General features: G+C 45.6%; 2 protein-coding genes across 3 annotated transcripts in view; one reads left to right on the plus strand and one right to left on the minus strand.

The window, feature by feature from the left end:
* The first annotated feature begins 1,040 nt into the window (after nucleotides 1–1,040).
* On the plus strand, nucleotides 1,041–25,942 carry FBXO32 (F-box protein 32). Its single transcript, XM_075743387.1, has 9 exons — nucleotides 1,041–1,284; nucleotides 4,370–4,482; nucleotides 6,152–6,201; nucleotides 6,875–6,967; nucleotides 13,842–13,935; nucleotides 14,828–15,012; nucleotides 18,611–18,793; nucleotides 19,964–20,107; nucleotides 20,770–25,942. Exons 1-9 carry the CDS (start codon nucleotides 1,169–1,171, stop codon nucleotides 20,857–20,859), a joined length of 1,068 nt encoding a protein of 355 aa, XP_075599502.1. The 5' UTR covers nucleotides 1,041–1,168; the 3' UTR covers nucleotides 20,860–25,942.
* Nucleotides 15,061–26,938, minus strand: part of NTAQ1 (N-terminal glutamine amidase 1) — a 35,756-nt gene continuing 23,878 nt past the window's right edge. Inside the window, exon 6 of one of the 2 annotated variants that reach the window (XM_075743395.1) lies at nucleotides 15,061–15,579. In XM_075743395.1, coding sequence (XP_075599510.1) covers nucleotides 15,497–15,579 — 83 coding nt within the window. In that variant the 3' untranslated portion in view covers nucleotides 15,061–15,496. Of the gene's footprint in view, nucleotides 15,580–22,551; nucleotides 26,255–26,938 lie in introns of those variants that run through there. The other variant, XM_075743396.1, reaches the window with a different exon arrangement.

Here is a 26,938-nt window from a genome sequence, read left to right on the forward strand (position 1 = left end):
ACACCATAGCACAGGGCAAGTATGTCGTAATCCTAATACAAAATGTCCTATATTTAGGAAATGAGCTATAGTGCATTCCTGGCTGTGAATGTAACACCTCAGCCTGGGCTGGAACGCAAACCCCCCGTGGTTTTAATGTTCCATACGTAAGACCTTCTCTAACACCTACCACTGCGTGCACCTAATAAGCTATGTTTATATATTATTTTCATATATAATATTGCTTTATATATATTTATATATCTTTGTCATGCATATTTATCTATTAAAAAATTATAAAATGACATTATATATAAGAACACAATGCATATAAAAGCACATGCACATATGAAACATAGCTATAATGATATACATACATAAAACATTACAGATGAGATACATATGAAACATACATTTAGAAAACATTCTCTATATACTGTTCTCTCTATATATAATGTTCTCATATAGAGCCATATATAACATTATATATATATTCTGTATGTTTTCACAATGTTCTAAATTTATCTGTATGTTTAGATTCCTTGTTTCTATAAATAGGATATAATTTTGTGATACATAAATATCTAAACCACATTTATAAGCATAAAAAAAAAGCCTGTGCAAACATTTTTTTCATTTGTATCAATAAATTGAATATAGGAGTTATAGATGGAATTGAAATTGCATGTAACTTTAGATTAATATGTATTTGTAGTCTATATTTAATACTTTATACATACAAGGCGAACATACAAACCCGGGTTTAGGCACAGTATATGAACTCACCGGGTGCACACATACACTGCCGTACGTGCCTACACACCCGCACAGCTGTTCTCGCGCCTCACACGAACCGCTCGCTGGCCCCGCCCCCGGTGGCCCCGCCCCCAGCGGCCCCGCCCCGCCCCCAGCGGCCCGGCCCCGCCCCCAGCGGCCCGGCCCCGCCCCCCCGCCGGAGCCGCCCGCGGAGGGCGGGGGTCGGTGCCGATAAACACCGCCACGTGCGGCGGGGGCGGGGCCATCCCCGCGCTTCCGGCAACACGCCGCCCCGGCGCCGCATAAATAGCGCGGAGCGGCGCGGAGCCTGTAGCTCCGCTTCCGCGGCACCTACTGTATCGCTGTGTCCTGCCACCGGTCCCGCCGCCGCTCACTGGTCTCGGTTCGCCGTCCTGGTTTTGGTCCCGCCGCGATGCCGTTCCTGGGGCAGGACTGGCGCTCCCCCGGGCAGAGCTGGGTGAAGACAGCTGACGGCTGGACGCGCTTCCTCGACGAGAAGAGCGGCGGCTACGTCGGCGACATCAGCAGGTACCGGCGGCGGCTCGGTCCCGCTCCCGCCCCCTCACTCGGTGGCGTCGCCAGGGGGCGCCGCGGTGCGGTCGCGTGCAGCCGGGGGGGGAGCGGCGGTAAGATGGACGGCGGCCACTGGCCCCGTTCTTCGGCCGGGGGCGGCCTGAGCCGCAGGCGGAGGGGCCGCCCGGCTCCGGGGTGGTGGCGGCGGCGGGGGGTCGCTGCGCGGGCCTACCGGTCACCCCGAACCTTGGCGTCGCTGAGGCGGCCGGGCCTGCCGCTGGAGGGGCCTGGCGGTTTTCCCCCGGGCCTGCTGTGAACCCAAAATGGATCTTCCCAAGTCCCGGTGGGGTCCCGGGCCGGCTGGGTACGGAGGTTGTCCGTCCTTGCGGCTCCGGGATGAGGGGGGAAAGCGAGGAAAAGGTGAAAACAGTTGCTGCCCCACGGCCTGGGCGATGTGCCCTCGGGGAGCATCTCTGGGGGGCTGGAGGTGTCCCCTCCTCATCCCAAAACAGCCCTTCCTCGGGCTTCCCGGCTCTCGGGCTGGAGAAGGCTGATGTGTTTGAAGCTGTAAATCTTCCCCAGACCATGAGTAACGTCCCTTACGTGTGGTTTGACTAATCTGGCTGCAAAACAACAACAAAAACACCAAGATGGTGAAGCGCTGCGGAGCTGCATTGTTCGAGCAGGAAGCCTTTGCAGTGGCGTGGGTGTAATGGGCTCTGGCCAGATCGCTCCTGTCAAAACCAAACTTTTCTCACAGAGCTGCATCTTCTTTTCAGCTGTGTGCAGTCAGGTTTGGGTTTGCTGGGGCCGGGCTGAGGGATGGGTCAGGAATGTCCATGAGAAAGGGGCTTGGAGCAAACAGGGATTTGCTGTGAACCACCAAGGTGTTACTGTGTGAGGAGGTTTCTGTAGCAGGTCTCTATCTCTTGCCCTCTCTTATGTAAGCTGTAAACAAAAATCAAGTTTAGAATCTAAAGCGTCTGATTTGTAAATAGGTAGAAGAATGTCTGGCTGGTAGTGTGTGTTGGGAATACTGAGCTTGGCACAAGTTTATACATCCATTTTTGCATTAAAGCGAGGCAATGATGTACTGGCCCTGAACTGAGGTCCTTGCAGTGCCAGGTCCTGATGCCCAACTGTTCAACCTGTCAAGATGCCTTGGAGAAGCGTGTGGAAACCTGGCAGTACATAAACAGGGGAATAATCTGCCTCCGATACTGGAATGCACCTACTGCTGATGTTATGGAGGTTTCAGATTACAGAGTCATTCAGTAGGAAGTCAACAGTCAAGGGTGTGCTGTTGACATACAAGATTTAAAGCAGATCTCTCTTGTGGTCTTGGGCTTGGATTCTGCCACTGCCTGGGGCATGTTAACCTGGCCTGTTACTGATTTTGTGCAAGCCTAATAAAAGATGAGCTTGAACATCTCAAAACTGCTTCCTCCTTACTGCCATACTCTGTTTTCAGGTTTTGGTGCCCCTAGCAGAAAGCAGCATGGATGGGGAAGTGTGCAGCTGAGATGTTCTGCTCTCAGGCTTATGTTCTTCTGAGCTAGCTCCAGCTGATAAAAGTATCTGGTTCCCTGAGTTGTTGTCAGTATTGTTCCCCTCTGCAGCTTTGTGGTGGAGCCTGCAGGTGTGGTGCCTTCCCCACAGCTGTGATGCTTGGTGAGGGGTGGCTTGGAGCAAGAAGGGGGTGTAGAGGCTTGTGCTGTCCTGAAGCTGGGGGAGGTCTCTTCCACCTCTGGGGCCATGCGCAAGTGCCAAACCAGAATACCCATCTGGATGCTGCTGGGTCCCTCATGGGGTTGAAACTCTGACTTGGTCACTTCTGTGATCAGTAGGGGGAAACAAGGAGCCTCATCCTGCAGGTTTCACTGCTTTGCAGGAGCCTGTGCTGAATAGCTGTTGGTGTGAGTTGGTATGGTATGGTGCTTATATTACTTTTGTGGAGGTTGAACAGTGTAATCAAAGGTCTATAGAGGAAGCAGCCTGGCTGCGTCAGGTCCTTGTGACTGTTGCAGAGGAAGCTTGCCCAGTGCTATGAGCAGCACCATGTTTCAGCACCTGTCAGGGCCCCTGAGGTGTCCCAGCCACAGCAGCTGAGGTGCAGCAAGGTGCCTAGGACACTTCTTTGAATTATGATTTGCTGACAGCCCTTCTCCCATCCCTTGCAAGCTGCTGGAGCAGTGAGGATGGCTCTGTTTCATTCTCCTGGATGCATCACCTGTCTTTTTCCCAGCACCTGTGAGGCATCCCCACAGCTCTGGGCAGCATGCTGTGTGCAGGGGGTCTCTGAGAGCTCCTGGTGGATGCTGCCTTCCCCTGCCACCCCCAGGGATCTGCACTGCAGTGCTGTGGCTGCCCAGGGGCTTCTCAGTTTCACATTGCTGCTTGGATCTGCTGATTTGCAGGTCTGCAGAATGTGGAGATGTTGATGCACAGCCTCTGTATAGATAGTCTTTCGTTGCCCTCAAAGAAAATAAGAGGTTATAGCTCCCTTTGCTAATAATATAGTTACAGCAGAGCTCCAGCAAATGCAGAAGATGGGCACTCTTGGACAAGAGATCCTAGCTGTTAATTTGTACAGTCACTACTATGTGGGGTTTGGAAAACCACCAGCCAAGTCTGACCCTCAGCTGAGTTTTTCCTGTAAGCTTGAAAGAATGTTTTGTAGGGATTCCTTTGTTAAGCATTTTGAGTGCATATGTGTGTCCTCAGATGTTTAAATACATCCTTTTGCAGAAGTTTGGCTCAGAGGGATCTACCACCTACAGTAGGATGGTATGGTGTTACTTAAACGTAGAAACAGGTTAAAGGGAGGAAAAGAATACTGCCCAGCAGTGTCCCAACGCTAACTGTGCAATCTGCATTACCTGCTCCTGTCTGTTATCTTAGCACAGAAATGAGGCACCAGAGGCTCATTTAAAAATACCATTACTGGATGTAAAAACTGCATGCAGACTTCTTGACCAGCCTGCAAGGAAGGAGCTTTGGAGCTCATAATGAAAACCTGTGTATTTTCTCTCCTTGCAGGAAACATAGTGTTCAGCAGACTGCAGAAATAAACAGAATCCTTGCTTTGTGTCATTCACAGCTTTTGTAAAAAGGATGATCACAACAAAGAGAATCTCTTCAACAGCCTGAACTATGATGTTGCTGCCAAGAAGAGAAAAAAAGACCTGCTGAATAACAAAGCCAAGATTCAATGTAAGATGTCTATTTGGGTTTTTTAAAGTTACTGCAGAAGAATGGAAAATGCTTCATATCTATGGCTTTTGCACAGTGCATGAGGAGTCTTCCAGAGTGTCTTGAAGGGCTTCGTGCCCATGTTTGACCTAAGTAGAGAACTTGGATACGGTTTAATGTGAAGATTTATGCCCCTGTTAGTAATCCCTGCTCTGAGTTGTGCTGCTTGTGTTCAAATTTTTGTCATTTGTTTGTCAGGAGGAGGGTAATTTTTTCCTATGGTACATTCAAATGAACCAATTCCAGTTTTTTCCCCCTGTAGACTTCCTTGTGCACAACAGGCTAAATTTATTCCTCCTTCCATATGCATGTTAAGTACTAATATACATTACTGGAGGCTATGAGCCTGAATGTGAGCTTTGATCCTATCTGTGTGCAGAGTGCATGAAAAATGAATTAAGATTTCAGCTCCCTCAAAACAATGGACAGCAAGCGGCCAGGGTCTCAGATTGCACACTGTGGGAGGACTTGGGGGAGCCTGCAGGGACAGCAAGGTCTATGTTGGTCTGATTGCAAGATAGGTACTGGAGTTAGATGTGAAGCCTACAAATGTAAACATACACAGAGGAAATGAGTTACAATTCCCACACTACTATTAGCTCATTGTGCATCCCCCAGGATTTCAGAAACTGATGCCAAAATCTGGCCCCTCAGTGAATTCGGTTCTCTGAACAAACAAATGTTACCATGACAGTTTTTGGCTGGATTCTGCTGTGACCTATTTAAAAGGACCTGATGCTGGGTCTGCATGCCTGTAACTAAGACTGGGTTTGTCCTTGGGCACTTGGTACCAGGCAGGAGTATGCTGATGCATGCTTAGGTGGAAAAAGACTCCAGGAGCACAGTATTTCCTTTAAGGAAAGAAATCTAGCAGGATGAGGAGAAGAATTTTTCTTACACTAGCTGTTGCATTGCCAGTGTGTGGTGGAAGAAGGGTCAAAAGCCCATGTGAGAACAAGGTGGGAGGAGGATCAAGCAGCATAACTGCTGTTATGGTAAGGACTCTTCTGCAAACTGAGTTAGCACGTGGTGGGTACAGGGAAGCTATTTTGGGGAGTGGATGGGACAACTCCCATTTCTGAGGGAAGGGAGGGGCAATTAGAAATAGGAAAATTTTGGTCCCAAATAAGTTTTTCTTTTTTAGCAAGTTAGCTGCAAGCACAAGCATGCTCCTCTGAGCCTGACCTCACTGCTAAAAGCTCTTTCCCACATGCCTGGTGTCTCATGACATTTTTGCTCAACTTCAAATTTGACATTCAATCCCAAGCCTGTAACCAAGGTAATGAATAGTTAATAAAATCAATAACAACAAAACCTGGCTGTCAGCCACACTTACTGTCTGGGACCAAAGAAGAGGAGGTGCTATGGCATATCTGTGCCTGGCGGATTAAACATTTACAGTCTTGAACTGTGTCATTGAAACAGAAGCTCTTTCTAAGGCTCAGGGCCGCAGTCTCAAATGAAGCAGTACAGAAACAAAGTGGGTCAGCAAATTGCTGGGTTTGGTTTCAAGTGCAGTGGTGTAAACACAAAATAACTTCATTTGCACTAAAAGGGCTGTAATTGTTGAGAGCGGAACAGAGATCCAGCCCTCTGAGATTAACTGAGCAAAATGTCTTTGTCCTAACAGATTTCCACCAGGAGAAGTGGATCTACGTTCACAAGGGGAGCACAAAAGAGGTGAGTGCCTCCATAGATTCTTTGTTCCCTTTTCTACTGTTTTTTTCCAAGCAGTGGAAGATCCTGTGCTGATATAAATCAGCAGAAGCCCTTAAGAGATAAGTGGAAGATCTGGCTTGTGGTTGGAATTTCAGTAATGATTTTAAGCCCCAATCAGGGAGCCAGGGCTTGCTGTACAAGGTTCTGTACATGTGTTTAAAATATGACTTGTTTGCTTCCCTCAGTTAAAAAAAAAAACAGCCATTTGCAGACCAAGCCATAATACTGTTCTTGGCTTTCACCCAGTACAGTCCTAACATGGAAAATCATTGGAATTCATCACAACGGCTTGCTTGCACTCATGGAGAGAAGCAGCTGTACGAGACCACTCTGAACTCATGCTATATATTGAACCCCGGGAATGCGTGCCTCATTCTGACCTGTAAATTCATGGGTCATGAGCAGAGCTTGGGTCACTCTTGGGAAACTACCATAATCTACATTGGGCCATACCCAATCTTGATGTCAATAACTGTGGCTCTGCAGGAGACAGGCCTGCCTCCTCTGGCTGTGAGCTGGTCCCATGGTTTGTACCCGTTAGCTTGCTAAATTGAGTTGCCCTGGGTCACGTCTTCCTGGTGCTGTCTGGACTCATGTCTGCCAAAACATGACCCAGACTGTTTTTTCTACTCAGCGCCATGGTTACTGCACCTTGGGAGAAGCCTTCAACCGACTTGACTTCTCAAGTGCTATCCTGGACTCCAGGCGATTCAACTATGTCGTGAGGGTGAGTGAAAGGCCAGTGTTTATTTTGCTGTGATGGTAGTGGAGGCTCTGAACTGAGCACCAGTTGGGTGATGGGAAGCACTGGCAAAAAGAGGTCCAAGCATGCAAGTGGGGGTGTTGGGCTTTTCATGAAGTAATTGATGGAAGTTCTGTAATAGACTCCCAAAACCTTCTTTTTGACCTGTTAACATGAGTGGGAGGTGGTGGCAATGTAGAAGATGGGCTGTCCTTAGTCTAGCATTCCTACTACTTTTCAGTTGTGAAATTCACTTCTGAAACCCAGGAAACTTAGCTTCTAATTCCTGAGTTCTCAGTTCAGCTTCCAAATGATTCCCATAGCCCCAAAAGGAGCATGGGCTCTCTGCAGAGGCCATAGAGCAGCAGGGACCTCTTTGCACAGGAGGCTTCAGCTCTGAGAGGGCTGTGGAGCTTTGTCATCTTTGAAGTGATACAGGAGAGACTCTGGGGACCTGAGAATTTTGGGAATGAGAGGGTGGGCTGGACTTCTTGGAGGCACTGATCTTAACTTCTGTTAAGGATCATGGATGCTTGTAGTCCTGTGTGACTGGCAGCAATTTCAGTAGGTGACACCGTTACTTGGTAGGAAGGAGCCATCAGCCCCAGGTTCCCCATGCTCTGGCTTTGCATAACAGCTCAGGGCTTCTCTTTAGGCTCTGGGTGCCCAAGGAGGGTGGTAGTGGTTGGGGGAGCTACTGTCCTGAGGGCTGCAGATCCTTGTATGTTTATGTGCATGTGATCTGCAAACTGATCTTGAATTTCAGAATGCTTATCAAGGCTTGGAATTCAATAAGCTTTTTAAAAAAACAACACAACAAACCTGTTATTAACTTGAGGCTGTTTATAAACAGCTCCTTTTCACATCTCATCAGCAGTTGATCACTGGTGAGGCACCAGCTGTTCAGGTTTTAGGTTCTGGAGCAAGCAGCATTGGTATTGCCTTCCCTTTGAGTCAAATATCGTGAAAAGTGTCTGAGGAAGAAATAATCTGAGCAGATTTGCCTTAGTTTGTTCACCTGTTGTCTAGGTGACAAGGAGTCTGAAAGCCTCCCTCACCCTGGGAGGGGTACAGGGGTGATTCCTCACCCACTGTGCAGGAAGGGCACTGGAGGCAAAGTGGGATACAAGTCCATGGAAACTCAGGCTGTCCTAGCTCTGCTGTTCCCGAGACAACTTGTTTTCCTGCTTGTACAGAGAAGGTGATCACTAGCACTGAGGTACTCAGTGTTTTCTGATGCTGGATATATACACACAGCTGTGGCATTGTTAGGGGGATTATTGTGGAAGGAACAGTTCATGCCAAGGCTGTAACCTTTTAGTCAAATATAAAGGAGGAAAATAAAATAAAACTTGTATTTGGTGCTCCAGAGATTCCTTTGGCAGACTTTTTGTCTTCTGACAATGAAGAACTCAAGACTTCTGCTAAGTGTGGCCTCAGGTCGCACTGTGCCATGTGATGGGCTTCTGCTCAGCCCAATGTGATGGGTGTCTTGCATGGGACTGCAATGATTGAGCAGAAGTCCGGTTACATTTTTTGAAGCATGAACTCAAATTTCAGTGAAGTTGGTGTGGTCTGGTGGGGTGACCCAGGCTGACCTTCCCCCTTTTTCCCATAAGGACTTCATAACAGCATCCCAAATCTAATGTGTATCCAAAATTGCGGTGTTCTGTATGGATGTTGGCATATGTCCTTGTTTTGACAAATTACCTCTCTTCTGAGCTTTTAAGAGTAGTTTTCCCCCCAGTAGTTTTAAGGATACAGCACTGCTGAGTAGTATAAAGCTTTCTAATTGAGACTGACTTGTGGTTTGGCAGATTAAAGAAGATATTAAACCTGGTACCATGGATCAAATACAAAACTGACTTCTTAAAATGAAAGGCTTGTATCGGCCAAGTCTCCGGTGGATAGTAGCTCATAAAATGCCTTATGTGCCAGATTTACTCATGAAAAGCTCTGCCTAGATGTGGATCTTGTTTATGGTTCTTTGCAAATCGCAGGCCTCCTAGAGCACGCAGACGAGCAATCTGTCACATGGAAAATGCCTGGAACATTGGCAGGCAAAACATTTTTCCCTTCCCTTCCTCTCCTTGTTCTCTGTAGTTCCACCCGTTGCTTGGGGTATCTGATTAATGTCACACTACTTAGTTCATAAAGCAAATGCTTTCCAAGGAGGGAAGTTTAGAGTTGGAGGCTGGGGGAGAATATGAGGATGTCCATAGGGGAAGAAAGGAGAGAAACAGCCACAGGCTTGGGATTCTGCTGGCTACACTTGAACTCGCCCTGTAGAGAAATAAATTGTGTCACTGCTGACAGCAAAATAGGCTTTCAGGCTGAACATCAACTTGTCTTTCTCAAAGCATTCCTTTCTGAATTTCTCCAAACTTAAGTGCTGCAGTGTTTTCAGTGCTGATTTTTTTGTCATACAGAAGTGTCTGCTGTTTGATATACCCAAAGTTCTTGGAGTTCTTAACTGATGAAATGGGCACCTCCTTCAAGTGAGGTGTTGGTGTGAGCTGCAAGAAGCTTGGCAGGTATTTTTCATGGGCAAATACCATCACCTGTAGCCAGTGAGTTCATGTAACTGAAGCAGAAGAAATTTTCCTCCAGCATAAATCTTGTCTTGACAGTCTGCTGATATAGCCCTGGAAGTGCTAAGTACAGGTATTGGTGCCATGACTTGGTCCTTGCTGATCATTTGAACTATAGTATCTGCCCGCATATTACAGGACAATGTTCCCTTTTTAGAGCTAGTAAGGAGGTGTGTGATTGACCCAGAGGACTCATTGTTCTTGGTCTTGAAGCAGTCCTGTTTTCTCTGGTCTTACAGATTTAATGAAAAGACTGGAAGTGTTCTGTAAGTGTAAGTAATATGAGCAGAGACAAAAGTGCCTGCAGCCCAGAAGTTGTTGGTTCTCCTTTGGGAACACTCTGTTCAGATGACAGTGAGGTTTTGCAGGCTGCTTCCTTCAGCAAGATTTGTCATATGATGGTTGTGTAGTAATGTCTCAAGGGAAGGTGCTGTTTCTGATCATGAAAGCTTAGGTCAAGTTAAGCTGTATGGGCACAGCTCTTCTGGAATAACATGATCTAGATAATGTGCAGCCTGCTAAAGTAGTCTCTTAAACTTGTTTCTTAAGTTTTTATAGTAGTTAGCTCCAGGAGTCCTGGATTTATGCTGTGCTGAAAGAATATCAGCTCAATGCTGTCTCATGGAGATCTGTCAGCACCTGTGCTGTAAATCATTATCACTTGCCTTGCTGTTGCCTTACCTCCCAGCTGAAACCCAATGTGACCTTTCAGCCACAGAAAGCAAAGGGCTGTGAGAACAAGGAGCAGCCAGAGGAGGAATTTTGCATTGCAATACATTTCTCTAAGCAGTCCAGATGTGAGGAACCACATCAACAACCAGGAGGAGCTTATGGATCCCCACAAGGTGCAGTCCAGCTTCCCTATAGCTGGTTTGGAGTTATTCAAAGGTAGATTTTACACTTCAGTAGTTTGAGACTTGTGATTTTAATCATTACAAAGCATTTCCCTCTTTGAGGCAAGGTTATGCCCTCCTGTTTGGTGGGTCTGCTGGGGATCTTCTGGCTCTGTGCTCTAAGCCTCTAGCTGTGGGTTATTTGGGGTATGGATTGCCTGTGTGTCCCGGTATTGAACCGAGGCAGTGCCAGAGATGCCATCTGGCTGTAGCAGGTCTAAGCAATGCTGCACACAGTCATGGGTGCAGAGCAGCATGTTTTCATGACCCTGAAACAAGGGCCCCTGTTTGTTGCCACATGGCACTGTTTTGTTTGAGTTTTTTCCTGATGCTTATGGGAGGAGTCCCTGCTCTGCTCCAGGAATTAAGTGACTCATTGCACTGACTGCTTTAGACCAACTACTAGTGGGGTTTGAGCAGGAGCCCATCACACTCATGGGGAAGTGAGCAGGTTATTGCCCTGCTGTGGAAGGTGCTGCCTCCTGTCAGCTCTACAGAGGCTCTGGAATAGCCCACTGCATCTCTTGCCTTTTCTCCATGGCTCTGTCAGACCACTGAGAGCAAATAAAATAGGGGTGAGGTAATAGGAAGGATTTTCTGGGGAAGCCACCAGGTCACACTTTTCAACTTCTGAGGACTTGAAAAAGTGAATTGGAATCTAATGCTGTTTTCCAGAGGTGATGCAGACTTTCCAGCCCCAGTTAAAATCAGCTGGAATGCAATCACTTAGTGTTTTTGAAAAGCAGGCCTTTTGAAATTGCTCTTAACCTTTTGCTGTGCACTCTCTCCTACCATCTGTCCCTCTCAGTTGAGTGTGGGCTGGACTTAATGCAACCACATCGTAACACATGCTTGCAGCTCTCCAGCCTTTTTACCCTACTCAGCACTAATCTGAATTCATCAGTCTGCTTTTAGTCTGTATTATGCAAGTGGAAACATTGATTTATTTTTTTATAATGCTCTAGACCCCAATTTGGCAGTCCATTAACTGACACCCTACTCTGGGTCTGTGCCAACACTAAAAGACCTTCAATGCACTGGAACACGTGGGGCACAGATGAACTGTATTGCTTATCTGGTTTTTGTGTATTATATGAGCACAGAAGAATAAAAAAGTCTTGATTTGGAGGGCTAGCCAGTTGCTTCAGCCAGCAGTTGCTGGGGAGCAGGGTAGTCCTCGAAGTATTCACAACATAGTTTTCATATGGAATTTCATCCTGTGTTTGTTGCTGCAGGGGAAAAGAGGTGACATATGATATCTGAGCTGGTTCACTGAACATAAATTGAACCTTGATAAACACAGGCAAAGCAAATTTGAGTCTGTTCCTTTGGCTAAACTAATTTTGTACCAATTTAGTGTTCTTCAAGGAACTGAGATTTTTATCCTTTTTCCTACTAAAGAACAGCCCTGGCATCTAGCTCTTACAGTATTGCATTACATGATGCTTATCACTGGGTGTGTTTTGGTGTTTTCAGTAATGGGCACAACATTGCTAACACCCAGCCTGGAGGAATGTGTCTCTGTGCCAGTTCTAGAACGGTGCAATCTGGAGACAGCAGTTGTTTATGCACAGAAGAGCTGATCTGGGTGTATGTGTGGCTAATGTACAGATGGAGTCTGGCAAGTTGATCACTATAATCAAAGGTCTGAAGGCTAAATAGTTTAGTGTAAGCAGAGTGTTACATACTACTTTGGGACGCTGACTTTTTTCCTCCTCCAGTATTTCATGAAACTAAGACCTGTATAAAACTTTCCAAACATCTTGCAAGCTGCCTTGGTTTTGAGTATCTAGTCCTCGTGGTCTCAGTATAGCTGATATAACAAGAAGATCCACTGATACCTCTGCACCAAATAATTACCCAAGTCTCCTGCATCTCTTGTTTCCCCAAATGAGCCAAGAAAACAGGCAGCCTGCCCTTCACAGGAGTTAGTGCAGGTCTTTTTTTCATCTTGTTTTCTTTTAGTCATGCGAGGTGCAAGATATTAATAGAATGTAAACTCAAAGCCATATGATGATGGTGTTGGCCTGGAAATTAAACGGAAGAGGAGATCGCTCACTCTAGGCGATTTCACTGCTCCTAACTAGCAGTCACATGCCAGTGCCTGAGACGAGCTGACAAATGAATATAGTAATACCTCTTGCTGAGCTCCCTGCTTCATGGCAAGCTGCCGGTGACTTTTTGGATACATTCCTGTCATTCTTATAGCAGTGCAAACAGTTCAGCTCATGACTTATCATGTCTTGTCAAAAGCCATCTTACTTGACACAAGTAGTTGCACCTTCTCTGGGCTCCCTGTGGTGCCAGCAATGGGATACCATAGCTGCAGATGATAAAGGATTAATAAGCTAGTCATGCGGTAATGTGTTGATTGATTTGTAGCATAAAAGGTTTTTCCTTTCCTTTCTAAAATAAAACAGAAGGCTATGTACATCCAAAACAAATGGACTGACACGTGGACAGTCTGTATTTATATAATGCTGGGGGAAGGGAAGAAGGCTTGGAAGATCATGGGCCACATGTTCTGCAGAGTGTGTTCCATAGGAAACTTCCACAGCTGTTCTCATGGTGGTAGAGAGCCTGGGAGGAGAGGGCATCTTCCCCATGGGAAATGTTTCCTTTAGCAACTGCAACCCAAGTTCAGTGTTCGGCTAGTACGTGAGTCAGGAGATCAGTTATGGGAAGCAAATCCTAATTGAAAGCAAAAGTGAGATTTCCATTAGGAGAGGTTAATGAGAAAACAGGACAAACAGGGAGAGGTGGTTTGGTGTTGCAGCTGTAAGAGCTGAACAGAGAGGAGGAAACCTTGGGGGAATAGGAGTTGGTTGGGGGAGAGAGGATTTGTGTTTAATATGGTGCTTAACCTTTCTGTCATGGCGACAGCACTCTGACAAAAGCTGTGCAACCCCGGAGTTTGACGTAAATTGTGGAGTCTGATTCTCATTAATGCCCCATCAATAATATCCTCATCCAAACAGGCATTTGCTTGTGTTCGCTAATGACACTGCTTGTTTATGCCCCAGTAAAGGATGGTGACGTTGGCTGTTCGTTGTTCTCTCGGTGTGAATAGAGGTTGTCAGTCTGAGCACTGCTCTGTGGTTTTTCTGCATCTCTGAACCATGAAATCAAGGGCTGGTGGTTTTTTTTTTGCCCTGAAGATCATTAGAATGCCTTTTTTTAACCCCTTTCAATATGGGTTTAATTATTTGGCCTCTGCTCTCCTTCCCCATTGCGTTAGTTTGCTAGGTCATTTTGTCTCCCTTTTATTTTCAAGCTGCAAACAAGTCTCTGTTTTGCTATGTCATGTGACCAGGAGTCAAGATTAGAAAGGTATCTCTGCGCTCTAAGGCTTGCAACTTCTATTTTTATCCACAGCTGTTGGAGCTGATAGCAAAGTCTCAGCTGACGTCACTGAGTGGCATTGCCCAGAAAAACTACATGAACATTTTGGAAAAAGTGGTGCAGAAAGGTAAGAAACGGAAACAGCAAGGGGGAGGAGGAGGAGTCTGATTTAATCTGGTGTACTCGCTGTGAACCACATCCTTGAGAACAGTCAGGCAACGCAAGATGGGTGAAGAGGGGCACCCCTGCTTATTTCTGTAGTGTGGTTCCACTTTCTCTCGGTGAAGGACTGTGGGGAGGGGAGTGGGAAGAAATGTCTGTGTTCTCATAGGTATCTGAGAGGCAATTCCTCCTTCTTCAACTTTACTTGCTGCCACCCCTTCTGCATCCTACTGAGTCCTATTTCTGACTGCAGAAGGGATGGCTGCTCCTGCCCCTAGCCTGGCATATCTGCAGTCTCCACTGCCTTGTTGTCACCAGTTTGCTGTGTCATCAAGTGCTCTCACTGCTCCAGAGGAAAGGAATGCTCGAGGGCTGTCTTCACCTGCTAGGGGTGCTGAATTGTGGTTGAGATCTGCCACTTCCCTCCTTGATGCTTTAGCTCTGGCTGAAGCCTGGGAATCCAGTGCCCTGTTCGTGTGTGTGTGTGTATACATAATGAGAAAGGAGATCCTGAGCTGTCTCCCTGCAGATCAGCTGGGGTAGATGGGGAAGAGTTGCACGTAGATAACCTCTTGCACATATCAGAGGAGAAAGCTGGCTGGCTGCCAGTGGCTGGAAATGGGAATTGCTGCAGAAAGGGCAGATATCTGCTTATCCTGGGGGGAATCTCTTTCCATCTGCTGTCCAACCTGCTGTGCCTGGCTAATGTTTAAGTGCTTTCCCCTAAAAAGAAAAGTATAGGCTGGCTCTCTTGGCCTGTAAGGTTATAGCAGGTAATGCGGCTTGCTTGAGAAACATAGAGATTCAGAAAAGGATTTGGGCAGTTCCCATTTTTAACCTTTTCTGTTCCTCCAAAGTCCTTGAAGATCAGCAGAACATCAGGCTAATACGAGAATTGCTGCAGACCCTCTACACATCCCTCTGCACTCTGGTTCAACGGGTTGGCAAGTCTGTCCTGGTTGGAAACATCAACATGTGGGTGCACAGGATGGAGAGTATTCTCCACTGGCAGCAGCAGCTGAACAACATTCAGATCACCAGGGTAAGCACAAGTCCCGAAGGCTAAAAATAATGTGGCTTCTTCATGAAACCTTCTCATGTAGCAGCTCTCCCTTGGGTGACTGCATCCCACTGTACTCCCAGTGGAAGCAGAGAGTGCTGGGGAAGGACCTGGAGTTGCCAGAATAACAGGGTGCATTCCTAGCATTGCTTGTGTCCCTTAATTCAAACTCAATGTACACAACCCAGGATCATGCTCACTGTTACTGGTCACAGACCGTGGCTTGGCTCCTTAATGGCTGTGAGGTGCTGTGCAAACAGAACTGGGCAGGAAACCATCTCCCCCTCTTGAGAGTCTTCAGAGATTTAGGCCTCAGTATGAAAAGTCAGCTTGGTCTTTCTCAAGCTGAGAAATTGCCTTCAAAACTTGTTTATCAGATAGTTGAGGCTTTGAGACTTGTTTCATCTGTAAATTAAATGCAAATTTCCAAATAGCTGCATAACTTCATTCTTCCTGGCTGAAAATATCAATGATTCTTCCAGTAGTCTGGAGCTGCCTGTTCCAGCCGGATGAGTCCTGCTTTCACAACATCTGTTTTTTCAACAGCATCTGTGGGGATGGGAAAGATGTATTAGCTGATAAATTCCTAACCTGGCTTTGCATGGGAATCAAATCTTCACAGGATCACAGAAGGGTTGAGGTTGGAAGGGACTTCTTGGAGGTCATCTGGTCCAACCCCCCTGCTGTAACAGGGACACCTACAACCAGTTGTTGCCCAGAACCATGTCTAGACTTTTTTCTACCTTGAACGTATACTTACTCCACAGAAATGCTAAAGCTTTTCCCCAGTACTGACCTCTGTGCTGGTGTGCCCCTTGTAGGACTTTTCTGCAGTGAACTAGACTGTGAAATTCCCACCTGGGCAGACCAAGGCATGGCCTAAGGGAATATAAAAAGCACCTTTTTCACTGGTGGGTCAGTCAGAGGCATTTGCAAAGAATTAAGCAAAGGGCCTGCTTCCATCATTTTACATGTGTTCTCTGGGAATGCAAGGAAACAATTTCCAGTCCTTCAGTTAGAGTAATGCAGCAGGACACAGCAGAGGATGAACTCTGGGAGGTCCCAGGGAGTTTGAAGAGCTGCAAAAGCAGCAGTGTGTTATCTGATGGTGGTCTCTGGCCCACCTCTGGTGTCCAGTTCTTGGGATTGGCTGCAGCTCCCTTTGCCCTGCAGGGGGAACCAGCCCTGCTGTGGGGTGGCTCCTGGGGGGCAGCAGGTCTGTGAGCTGGGAAGCTGCCCTGGGCCAGCTCTACCCAGGCATCTGCTGCCCTGAGCACACCACAGGTCAGGACCTACCTCCTGCTGCTCAGCCCCATAGTACCATGTGGGGGTTTTCCCCCTACTGTAGGGACTTGTAAAACACAGGCAGGCATTTCAAAGAACTCTGCCTATCCAGACAAAAGTGCATCGAAATATTGCTTGTGAACGGAACTGCCTCTTATGTATACTTACTTACATATAGGTTTACAGATACTTTTCTAAAATAAAATAGATGTCAAGCTTGCAGAAAAAAAAATTTCACACCACTGAAGATGACTTCAGGGCAAGCTAGAACAAAACCAGCTGAGTTTAGAGGAAGGAAGAACAAGCTCAGCTCTGTGCAGCCAGTTGCACTGAGTGCTTCTGGTGTTTCTGGGGGGAGGAAATGTCTTGCAACAGCCAAGACCTAAACTTTTTTTTTTAAAAAAAAGAAAAACAAAATATTGAGTGTGTGCTAGAGCTGCTTTAGAAAAAACCCTCTTTCCAGAAAGTGACAGCATATTGATCTACTGTGATGTAATCTGTGTTCTTTCTCCAAAAAAAGTAATGTTTGAAAAGTCCTGGAAAGGAGTGCTGAGGGGAAAAAAGTAGCAGATAAGTCTTTGGCCCTGGCTCAGAAAACCTGTAAGGATTTGCTTGAGTCATACTGGTTTCTTCAGAAATAAGACAGAAGCATAAACTTTGGGGTTTTTTGACCCAAGAACCTCTGACCTTAGTCCTACCTGTTGTGCACAAGTGAAGCTTATATGTAGGGAGAATGCAAAAGACAGGCTGGCAAGGGAGATCAACAGGAGGTGATCCAAGGCTCCAGTGCATTCTTCCTACCCCGAACATGACCTCAGTTTGCACTGATGGGCAGGGACACCGAGTCTGGACTTGTGGATTGTACCAAGGAAGCATCTACGTGTCACCAGACAATACGGTTGCAGCTTAACTCTCAGCATACAGCATTAAGGCTGTCATGGGAAGAGATGTTCTCTGGACGTGGCAGAGACGGTTCACTCCTGGAGGGGTTGTTTCAGGCCTGTCTTGCTGGTGGAAATAGCTAAAAATGATGCCTTGGTTGAAAAGCTGTGGACCATGCAGATACTGCGCAGTGCTGCATGGTCTGGGCAGGCTGGGCACTGAAGTGAAGGTGGGAGCTGTTTGTATACAGACATATTTGTTGTGTCGTGGAGGTTTACGTGCAGTGGGATGGCTGGAGATGGGACTGTATGATTAAAAGCAGCCTTGTGCAGCGTACCCCTGCTGATGGCGGTCTGCGTGCTTCTCGGTTGAAATGGTGCACAGCTCTGCCAATTGCGAGACGGGTGCTGTGACTCTGTGACTTAAAATAGCAGCATCTCTGTACAGGGTAAATGATAAACTTGGCACATCTGTCTAACATTGTTTCTTCATTGGGGCCCAATCCTAAAAGCCGCTGTTTGCCTTAATAAGGCTGGGGCTGGTTTTGGAGCAGCTGGAGCCCAATTGTGGTCCTTGCTGATCCCTTGCTCCCAGATGTGCCTTGTATTTCCCCTGAGCGCAGGACTAGCTGATCCATCGTGGTCAGTTTGTCCTGGAGCTGTGTCACCATGTGGACTTGCAAAAGTCCTGGACCCTGCGTAGACCAGGCGAAGGTGGATGGGGGGTGAAGGTGGCTTTTGGCTCTTTAGGTGAGGATGTGCTTTGGTGTGGCTGAACAGCCTGGAAAACCATGGTTGCAGCTAATGGGAAAGGAGCAGGTCCTTCAGGTGCTCACAGAAGAGAAGTTAGCCTTGGCAGCAGTGACCTGGGAAGCCATGCAGGGAAAGATCCCGCTGTGGGTATTCATGAGCCACTGCTGTGGTTACAGGAGGATCCTGTGATGACATAAGCTAAAACACATGTCAGAAGAGCATGAGATTTCCAGCAATGTGTGTAACAGGAGGCTGAACTTGAGAAGTAATGTGATGTCCCTTGTGGTGGAGAGACCTGGATGGTTAATATCTGATACCACGATGTAACCAGTGTCCTGCTGTAGTGAAAGCTGGTAGTGGTGCTTTTGGGAGCAGTCTCACGAGTATGGATGTGGGATGGACTAAAAGGGGAGAAGGAGGCTTGGACTGCAGCTCTGCTTCTAACTACTGTAACACAAACACATGTCCCCTTACTTGAGGATACCTCAAACTGTTCTGGGACAGAAAGTCAAAGATCTCTATGTAAAACGTCTCCTTATTCAGAAGAGGGAACCGCTGCTTGTTTTCTGTGTGAAGAGCAATGCTTACAGTAACTCCACTGCAAGCTAGAATTGCTTGGGTTTTCAGCTTCTTGTGAGCTCAATTTTGTCTGTCTCTTCCAGCCTGCTTTCAAAGGAACCACTTTCACAGACCTGCCATTGTGTTTACAATTGAACATCATGCAGCGACTGAGTGATGGGAGAGACCTAGTTAGCCTTGGTCAGGTGGCTCCTGACCTGCAAGTGCTCAGCGAAGACCGGCTGCTGTGGAAGAAACTCTGCCAGTACCACTTTACAGACAGACAGGTACAAGGAGGGATGGAAACTGCTATCAATTACTTGTTGTACCCAACTAGCAAGTGAACACACATGGGTAGGATGCTCTTACTTGACTATCTCTTGGATCTAAAGGCTGTGCCGCAAGCTGATAATACAGACTGGCATGAGAATGGCTATGAAGATGATTTATGTAGAGGGTTTCGCAAGCCAGAGTAATGATTCCTGAAATAGGAGCCTGAGGAATTAGTCATATGGTGAACTTCAACCCTAATCCAGGTGGTAACAACTGCAAGTCATGCAGTTGCTCCTCACCCCACGTGTGGAGAGAAAACGTGCAGGCAAGCTCCAGCAGTCACCCTGATGTCCCAGGGACTGACACCCTCGCAGAGAATCTCGGTGGATGTGGTCCATGAGTAATGAGTTGTATTCTCTTGCCCTTTAGAGCAAGAAATCCCCTCTGAGCTGTTTTGTGAGTGACAGGACAGTATGTGGAAAACAGCCCTGCTGCTACCCATGCTGTACCTGTGTCAACATCTTTGGCTCTTTGCAGGCTGGTAATCATTTGGGGTCTTCTAAACTTAACAACAAACAAAAATCCCTCTCTCTGTTTACGGGTGAATGTCTGGGGTGTTTGTACCAGACCTCTGTGCTTCAGGGACCACATGCCAGATTTCTCTGCTGACTTGGCTTTATTTGCTCATTCTGGATCTGACTTTGTAAGTGACTCTGGGGAAGTTATTTCTATTAACAAGTTAATTCAAATCCGGTCTCTGCAACTAATGACCTCTGAAAGAAAGATGGATGTCTCACAAGCTAATGTGACAAATCACTGACTCTTAAGAGTCAATGAAGAAGCAAAATACTTTTAACTTCTAAAACTGTTAAATGCAACTATACTTACTGTCCTGCCAGCCAGAAACCATGGCTAAAATAGTATAAAATAGCTCCCAGGGTTTCAGGCTTTCATACAGTAATGTTCATGAAATGGGGATGGACCCCAATAATAGTATTGGATGAGGCGGTTGCATGCAGGAAGCTGGTTATTGCTGGATATTCAGAGCAGGAGCTTTCTTGGTGTTACAAGGGAACTGTTAAGGGACTGACAAGGATGACACTTATGTGAGGGAGAGGAGAACAACATGAGTGGGAAAGAACAAGTAATTTTTTTGACCTGCTATTATTATTTTTTTCTTTAAGATTCGCAAACGGCTAATCTTATCTGACAAGGGACAGCTGGATTGGAAGAAGATGTACTTCAAGCTCATAAGGTGTTACCCACGGAAGGAGCAGTATGGTGACACGCTGCAGCTGTGCAGGCACTGCCACATCCTCTCCTGGAAGGTATGAGGTGCTGGTGGGACCAGCTTCCTCTGATTGCAGGTGGTTTAGGGTGCTGCAGTTCCTTTGCCTGTGTAATCTAGTGTTTTCCTACATCTTAATCCTCCCTCAACTATTAAGACCTTTTCTCCTCTGAGATCCCCTCCTTACGTTGAACAGGAGTACTGGCCATCAAGGCCAGAGGGGAAGGAGAGACGGGCATACTGTAGGGCTGCCTGCAGTAAATAGTCTTAGCACTGCCAGCAGCTCCTAGCCATTACGTGGTGGTGGAGGTCTTGGCAACAGGATTAGCTGTCACAGGAGCTGATGGCTATAAAATAGCCCAGGACAAAAATCTGCTGGCCACTCTGTTGATCTCCAAGGCATGTCTCTGGTGTTAAACTCCTGTAGCTCATGGTGGGCTCTAGCCTCTCTTCCCTCAGAGAAGAGGGGAGAAGAGTGAATCGGATTTTTGCTGGTTTAATTTCTCTTGACTTGCCAGTAGGCCCTGAGAGCTACTAGAAGCCCAGTTCTGAGCTGTCTGCTTTGACAAGAGCAGAAATATTATTCTGGGCTCTGCTCTGTTTGCAAGTGGGATGTCTGGCAGAGGGGCAGTGCTAAGTTGGCTGATGCTCTGGCACCCGTTCCATAGTCTCTCTAAATGGAGTTGTTTTCTCCTTTCCCAGGGTACTGATCACCCTTGCACAGCCAACAACCCGGAGACTTGCTCCACCTCTCTTTCGCCGCAAGACTTTATCAACTTGTTCAGGTTCTGAACTTGAGTCACCGCAGCTTACGCGATTCTTACAGGACACTTTATGCCACTGAGCTTGGACACTCCATTTGTAAATAGTGTAAATATTCATGTTTGTTCAAAGCTCCTGAGTCAAGGAACAAGAGGATCTCGGAGATGAAAGGTGAAATTGCTCACTGACGTGCAGCACTTAAGGAATACAGACTTCCATAGGACTGGTGTATAAATGCAGCATGTTGTACAGAGTCCCTTTTTTATGATCAGAGTACAAGATACAGGGCAAAAAACTTCATGTTTTGTTTTTAGAAGTTAAAAATTAATTTGCCCCACAACCATTTGAGAACTCTCTTGGTTTGTTTCTAATAGAGAGAAAGCAATATGAGGCTAGGACTGTTGAACTGTTTCTCCATCTGGTTTTATTTAGCATGCATATTTATAAATATGACGTTTTAAAAATATTTATGAAAAATATCCCTGTGACAAGTTTAATAATACTTTTATGTTTTTAAAAAGGACACATTCTGAAATACTTAGGATAGAACTCTAGCCTACTTGCAAAAGAGAATCGCACCATACCACTTTCTACCTCTAATAGATTGAGTACCTTTCAAACAAAAATCCAGTGTACAATGTGAACTTTTGTATTTTGTACAATGATTTAAAGGGAAATGTTTGTGACAGAAAGCATCTTTTCTTGTATTAATGCTTACCTCTTTACGTGAGTTTTCTTGCTCTACTCAGTGCTTGAATGCCTAGATGATAGGCACCATATAAATACCTAAGACTTTACTCCATCCTCTTTTAATTTGTTGGTTTTATGGAAGACTAAGCAAGAGAGAAAAGAGAAGCCACAAGGATGAAGATTGTCTAAAGGGGAGGAAGTTCTATTATAGAGAAACAAAGGACTGGATTTAATTTCAAAATGTAAATTTGTATCAACTCCACTAGGTTAATTGCACTGGTTGAAATACCAAGTGAGGTTAGAATATGGCTCTTCAAGCCCATGTTTTCCAACATATACATGGCTCTGTATTCCCACTTCTGTCAAGTGAATTCAGTCATCTTGGAACTGGTAAAACATAGGGAGAACTGGGCTATTGAACATAGTGAAATGATGCAGTTTTTACTCACTGGAAGACTGGCAGCATTGTGTTTAACTTCAGACTACTGGAGTTTAGGGTGATGAGCGAGACAGCATGAAGAAATTGGTCGGCATTTGCCTAAAACCAGCGGTCGGGACTGGTGTAAGCAAGGGATTTCCCACATGGCACTTGACATCTTTAGTTATTTCTCCGTGCCAGTGGCAAAGACCCAACCTAGTCCCTTCCACTTCCAGTGCTGACCTTCTTTATGGGATCTTCTAACACTAGCCTAGAGCTAAATTTTCAGTCCTGTGGAGTAAGTGGCCAAACTCCTAACTTCACTGAGGCTGTGGTCTGGTTCACAATCTGTTGCATACAATGTCTCACTTTTTCCCTGCGGTGGAGCTAGAAGAATCCAGCTTTAACAATTGGAAAACCTACAGTGGAAAGGTTTTTTTGCTGTTTGCTAGTAGATTTCTTGTATAGCACTTTCTCTGTGCATGATGTAAGCAGGATGCCTCGGAAGGGGAAATATTTAGTGGGTTGTGTGTGACTATGTACAAAGAATTGTGAGGAAGAGGAGTACTCAGGACAATTCAGGAAGAACTACTTGAGTTAATTATTGTTAAATATTCTGTTCTTTTTTTTACATTTTTATAACTGACTTTCAACACTTTTCTGCAGCTGTTTATATTTTAAAAAATTGATGGTATTTGCATTTTTGCAAACTAAATCACTTTGCATACTCTTTGAAGAGGCACAAAAAGGGAAAAAAAGCTGCCTCTAGATGGAGCAGTGGGGAAGGGGGAGGAAAACCAGGACAATGCTGACAAGAACTGCCCTTCTGCCTTCTAACAGCAAACCCAAGCTTTTGCTCGTCCAGAGAGCTCTGTGAGCCTGTGTCACCTGTAGCCATGGCCCAGAGCTTGGCACTTGCCAGACATGAGAAGAAAACACATGCAGGATAGGGAGCTTTATCTTGATGTTGATGCCCCATCCATCAGTTTGCTGGTGGAAAGCATAAGCCTGCTGATCTGTATTCATGCCAACTGAAAGTGATTTAAAAGCTGTTACCTGGGGAAAAATGAACTTGTGCTTGTTTGAGAGGATGTTTGTGAGCAAGGGAGGCCAGTTTCTGTTTTCATTCCCGCATTGATGGCAGTGGGTAGACGAGGCTGAAATCTGGCTTGGTGAACGAGGACATCAAGGACAGAAACCTGCAAGTGAAGTGAGTGAAGCTTTGCTGCTGTTATTTGGAGATTTTTGTAGTTCCTTTTTCTAGCAGTGAGAGGACCTGTGCTCCTTGGCATCTTCTGTTTCCAGCTCTGACTTGGGGTTGGTTTGTTTTGCAGTCTTGCCTCTGCCACCCATAGTGAGCCAACCTGTTGTGATGGGGAGGTCAAGGGTATTTCAGTATGAAATGCTGGGAGGTTCTGCCTAGTCTGAGTCTGTGCTTAGCAGATGGCACTTATCCACTGTGAGATTGTGACACTGGGTGAATTTTAAGCTCAGGTTTGAATCCGGCCTAGTGTATTCCCTGCACAGCAAAACAGAAAATCCCAGTGTTCAGCTGTGATTTGGGAATGTCTCGGCTCTTGCCATTGCCTCGATTAGCCCTTCACTGGTCTTGAGCAAAGAGTTTATTCTGTGTCCCTTGCCCAGAGAGCGTGGGTCATGCTGACAACATAGTTAACGTCTAACCGAGGCTCCTATTTATAAAACTTCAATTAGTGGGGTTTTTTTATTTCTTAGCACTGTGTGGATCTTAAAGAGTCAAAGTGCTGAAGATGATTTGTTAATACATACAGACACTTGTGTGTTGCCCGGGCAGGGTCCTGGGATATTGCTGGCAGTGTCCAAAGCAGCAGAAAACCAAGCAACTACTGTACCAGAGGACAAAACGGACTAAACAAAGGAATAGAATAAGCCTCATTCAGTTACTGTCTCAGTCATTACCCTCTTGCTACAGTCACTGTCAAATAAGACCTTGATCTCTTTGGGAGGCTCATTGTTTCTGAAGTGGCTGGTACAGGGAGATATTGTGGTGAATTCAGTACTTTTGTATTTAAAACAAAATGCTGTTGCATCCAAATACCTTAGTCTAGCTACTTGGAAACAAAGCGATCAGTATTTTAGCCGTGCAAAGGCATCTGCTTGGCTGAGGATGGCAGAGTAACAAACTGAGAGTGATAACAGGGGATTCCAGGTGGGATGGTGTGAGACTGCTCTCATGCAAAAAGGAGCTCTTGTTGTTTTAGGACAATTATGGCAAAGCTGTTGCGAAGGGAAAACAGGCTTTTACTTGTATTTTGGAAATGGAACGTTCTTTTCAAACGACATTTCACCTTCCAGTTAGTTGATGCATTCCCATTAGACGTGCATCAGTTCTTATACTAGGAAAGGAGGGGTTTTTATCTTTCTGGGGTTTTCTCCTGCTCATTATCAGAAAGCTCATTATCTTCAGAGGACGCATTAACCAGTGCAACAGTGTAGAATGTCATGCTGTAAAGAGGAAAAATAGATCCATGCAGGGGAGGAGGCTTAGGAGGGGAGAAATCCCAGAGATCTTTGTTTCAGCTTTCTAGAAGAGGCAGGTATTTGGTTTAATGTGATAGCCACTTCAAGAGGCACAATTTCAGCTGTACATACCTTAAGCCATTTATACTAACTATGATATGGTAAAGTTTGATCCTAAAATGTGTGCACCTCCCCTTAGATTGTTTGGGTTTCTTTTTTTAATTGTGGGAGTTTCTAGATCCTTTCATTTTGTGAAGCGATTAGGAAAACTTAGGAAGACATTGCTTTGTATGTAAACATTTAATTGCACCCTGCCACTTTCTGTATATGGGAATATATTTTTTATTATTTTTCTCTGCCCCCAGGTTTTGAACTGTTTGTGTTCCCATTTCTGTTTGACTTCAATTACTCTTGCGAGGCTATTGCCTTCTAGAACATATGCAGGTACTAAACCAGTTTTTCCTGCCCAGAAAATTCCTTGGACCTTAGTAGCTAAAATTTGATTTAGAGCAGGAACATTTCAAATTCTACTATGGAGCTAATAAATCAGATGTGCTGTTTCATGCTTATCTCCTGCTCAGTACAGCACACCAGCAGTGTCCTCTGGGGTTGTTCTTACAAACTCATTGCACAGCTTTCCCATAGATCAGCACTTTGCCAAAAAGACATAGCTTTAAATTAAAATACCACTCTTCTTAGACGGCCTGTTGGCGAAAACACAGACCCTGTGGAGCTGATGGCTGATCAGGTTGATGAAGACTCCCTGTTACAAGGTTTGGGACTCTGGTGTTGCTTTTCTCAGCTCACTGCTTACAGTGATGCTTGTTATAAAGGCTCTGAAGACATGTCCAACTATCCACACAGCTGTCAGTGTGCGGCTGCCAAGCTGTGTGTGCTTTACTGGTGCCCCATTTCTATCGCATGTCTTCCTCTGGTGATTTTGTTGGTAGCAAATCAGCTTTGCAGGATCTGGCCCTAGGGAGAACAAACCCATCTTGTCCTTGACACGTGCAGTCTCTAGTATATTAATGCCTTAAACACCAGAGAGATTCCCCCTCCACTGACCAAGCATTGCTGCTTCCACTCCTGGGAGGGCAACTGAGGGTGGAACATGTGTTTCTTTAGCCATTGTGTGCTGCATAGAATGCTAACAGGTCTGCTACCAAGAGAACATTTTAATTTGAAATAGCAAATACGCTCATCTTTAGGAACTAATCTACCTACTATTATAAATATCTACTTATATATGGAAGAGAGCGTGTGTTCTGTTTTTTCCTTAAAGTTGTAACTAGAGATGATAATGAAGTGAAAGGCATCCCTTGTATAGTAAGACTTCTGTTTAATATTATTGTGTGGTTAAAATCCTTCCATTATAAATTTGCACACTTTTTTCTTCTTCCCTTGCATGTTCAACTCTGATTTTTACAGCTGTTCTGTGCAGACAGTAATGTATTTTTGTAAAACATTTTTGACACTGAATTGCAATAAATGTTCAAACCATGTGAACCATGGAGTTGGTTGTCTCGTTGCTTCCAAGCTGGTGACCTTAGCAGCCTTGAGCTTCTGGTGACTGTAAGCAAAGACTCTTTTGCGGGAACATCCAGAACTCGAGTTGTGGCAGTAGAAGAATATCACGGATAGAGCTGTTGCTTCATCGTAGCTTGGCTTTTGGAAATGTTGTTTTTTCTGGATGTGTTACCCAAGTGCTTTGATTTTTCTTTTTTCAGTTACAATTGCATCTGGTTATTCAGGACTGTAACAGTCTGCCCTGGGCTCCTGCTCAGAGGGAACGTGAGTAGGAGCCCACTGAAGGAACTCCTAGTAAAATGGGGAAAACTAGTTGAAAAGGCAAGTTGGAACAGGAGAAGTTAAGGTAAAATAGAATGACTTGCCTCACGAAAGCTATGCCAGCTATGAAACCAAGCACAATTCCTTCAAGTGCCCTCACTGTCTGAGAGCCTAACAAAGAAGTAGAGTTTGGGCAAAAAGCATTCTGAAAACTACGTACACAACAAATATGATTCAGCTTTGCCCCAACTTTCCCTAAGCCTGAGTTCTGCTGCTCTCCTTTACAGGTGGTGTGGGGTGAACCCCAGTCAATCATGCAGGGGATTGCTTTATTTTTGACAAAACCTGAGCTGCTCCTGTCATCAAAATTGTGGAAATAGGAAAGAAATTTGCAGAAATTGGAGTAATTTAGAAAATGGCTCTATAAATAACTTGTGTGGGTTCAAAGGCTTTCCTAAAGCTGGAAAGACAGCAGTTTACCCCTCACCACTCTTGATGTGTAGTATACTGTGCTTTTTAGTGGAAAACAAACAAATTGATGTCTTTTTAATATGTTTTTCTTGGATCTTTTTGGTCTTGGTCAGAACAGGCCTTGAATGCAGGAGGCAGCACCCACAGGTTTTGTGGCTGAGGCAGCAGGTCTGGCCTGGTGCCCTGGGGTGCTGCTGCTTCCATGCAGCTGTTGAAATGGGGTGGTGGGATGGGAAAGATGCC

The sequence above is a fragment of the Balearica regulorum genome, chromosome 2, assembly GCF_011004875.1.
Source record: "Balearica regulorum gibbericeps isolate bBalReg1 chromosome 2, bBalReg1.pri, whole genome shotgun sequence".
NCBI lineage: Eukaryota > Metazoa > Chordata > Aves > Gruiformes > Gruidae > Balearica > Balearica regulorum.

Excerpts from the sequence above, each read along its gene's own strand:
- FBXO32 (XM_075743387.1), top strand. The coding sequence starts at position 1,169 with ATGCCGTTCCTGGGGCAGGACTGGCGCTCCCCCGGGCAGAGCTGGGTG. Across the intron at positions 15,013-18,610 it reads ACAACATTCAGATCACCAGG|CCTGCTTTCAAAGGAACCAC; the intron begins GTAAGCACAAGT and ends TGTCTCTTCCAG. Across the intron at positions 20,108-20,769 it reads GCCACATCCTCTCCTGGAAG|GGTACTGATCACCCTTGCAC; the intron begins GTATGAGGTGCT and ends CTCCTTTCCCAG.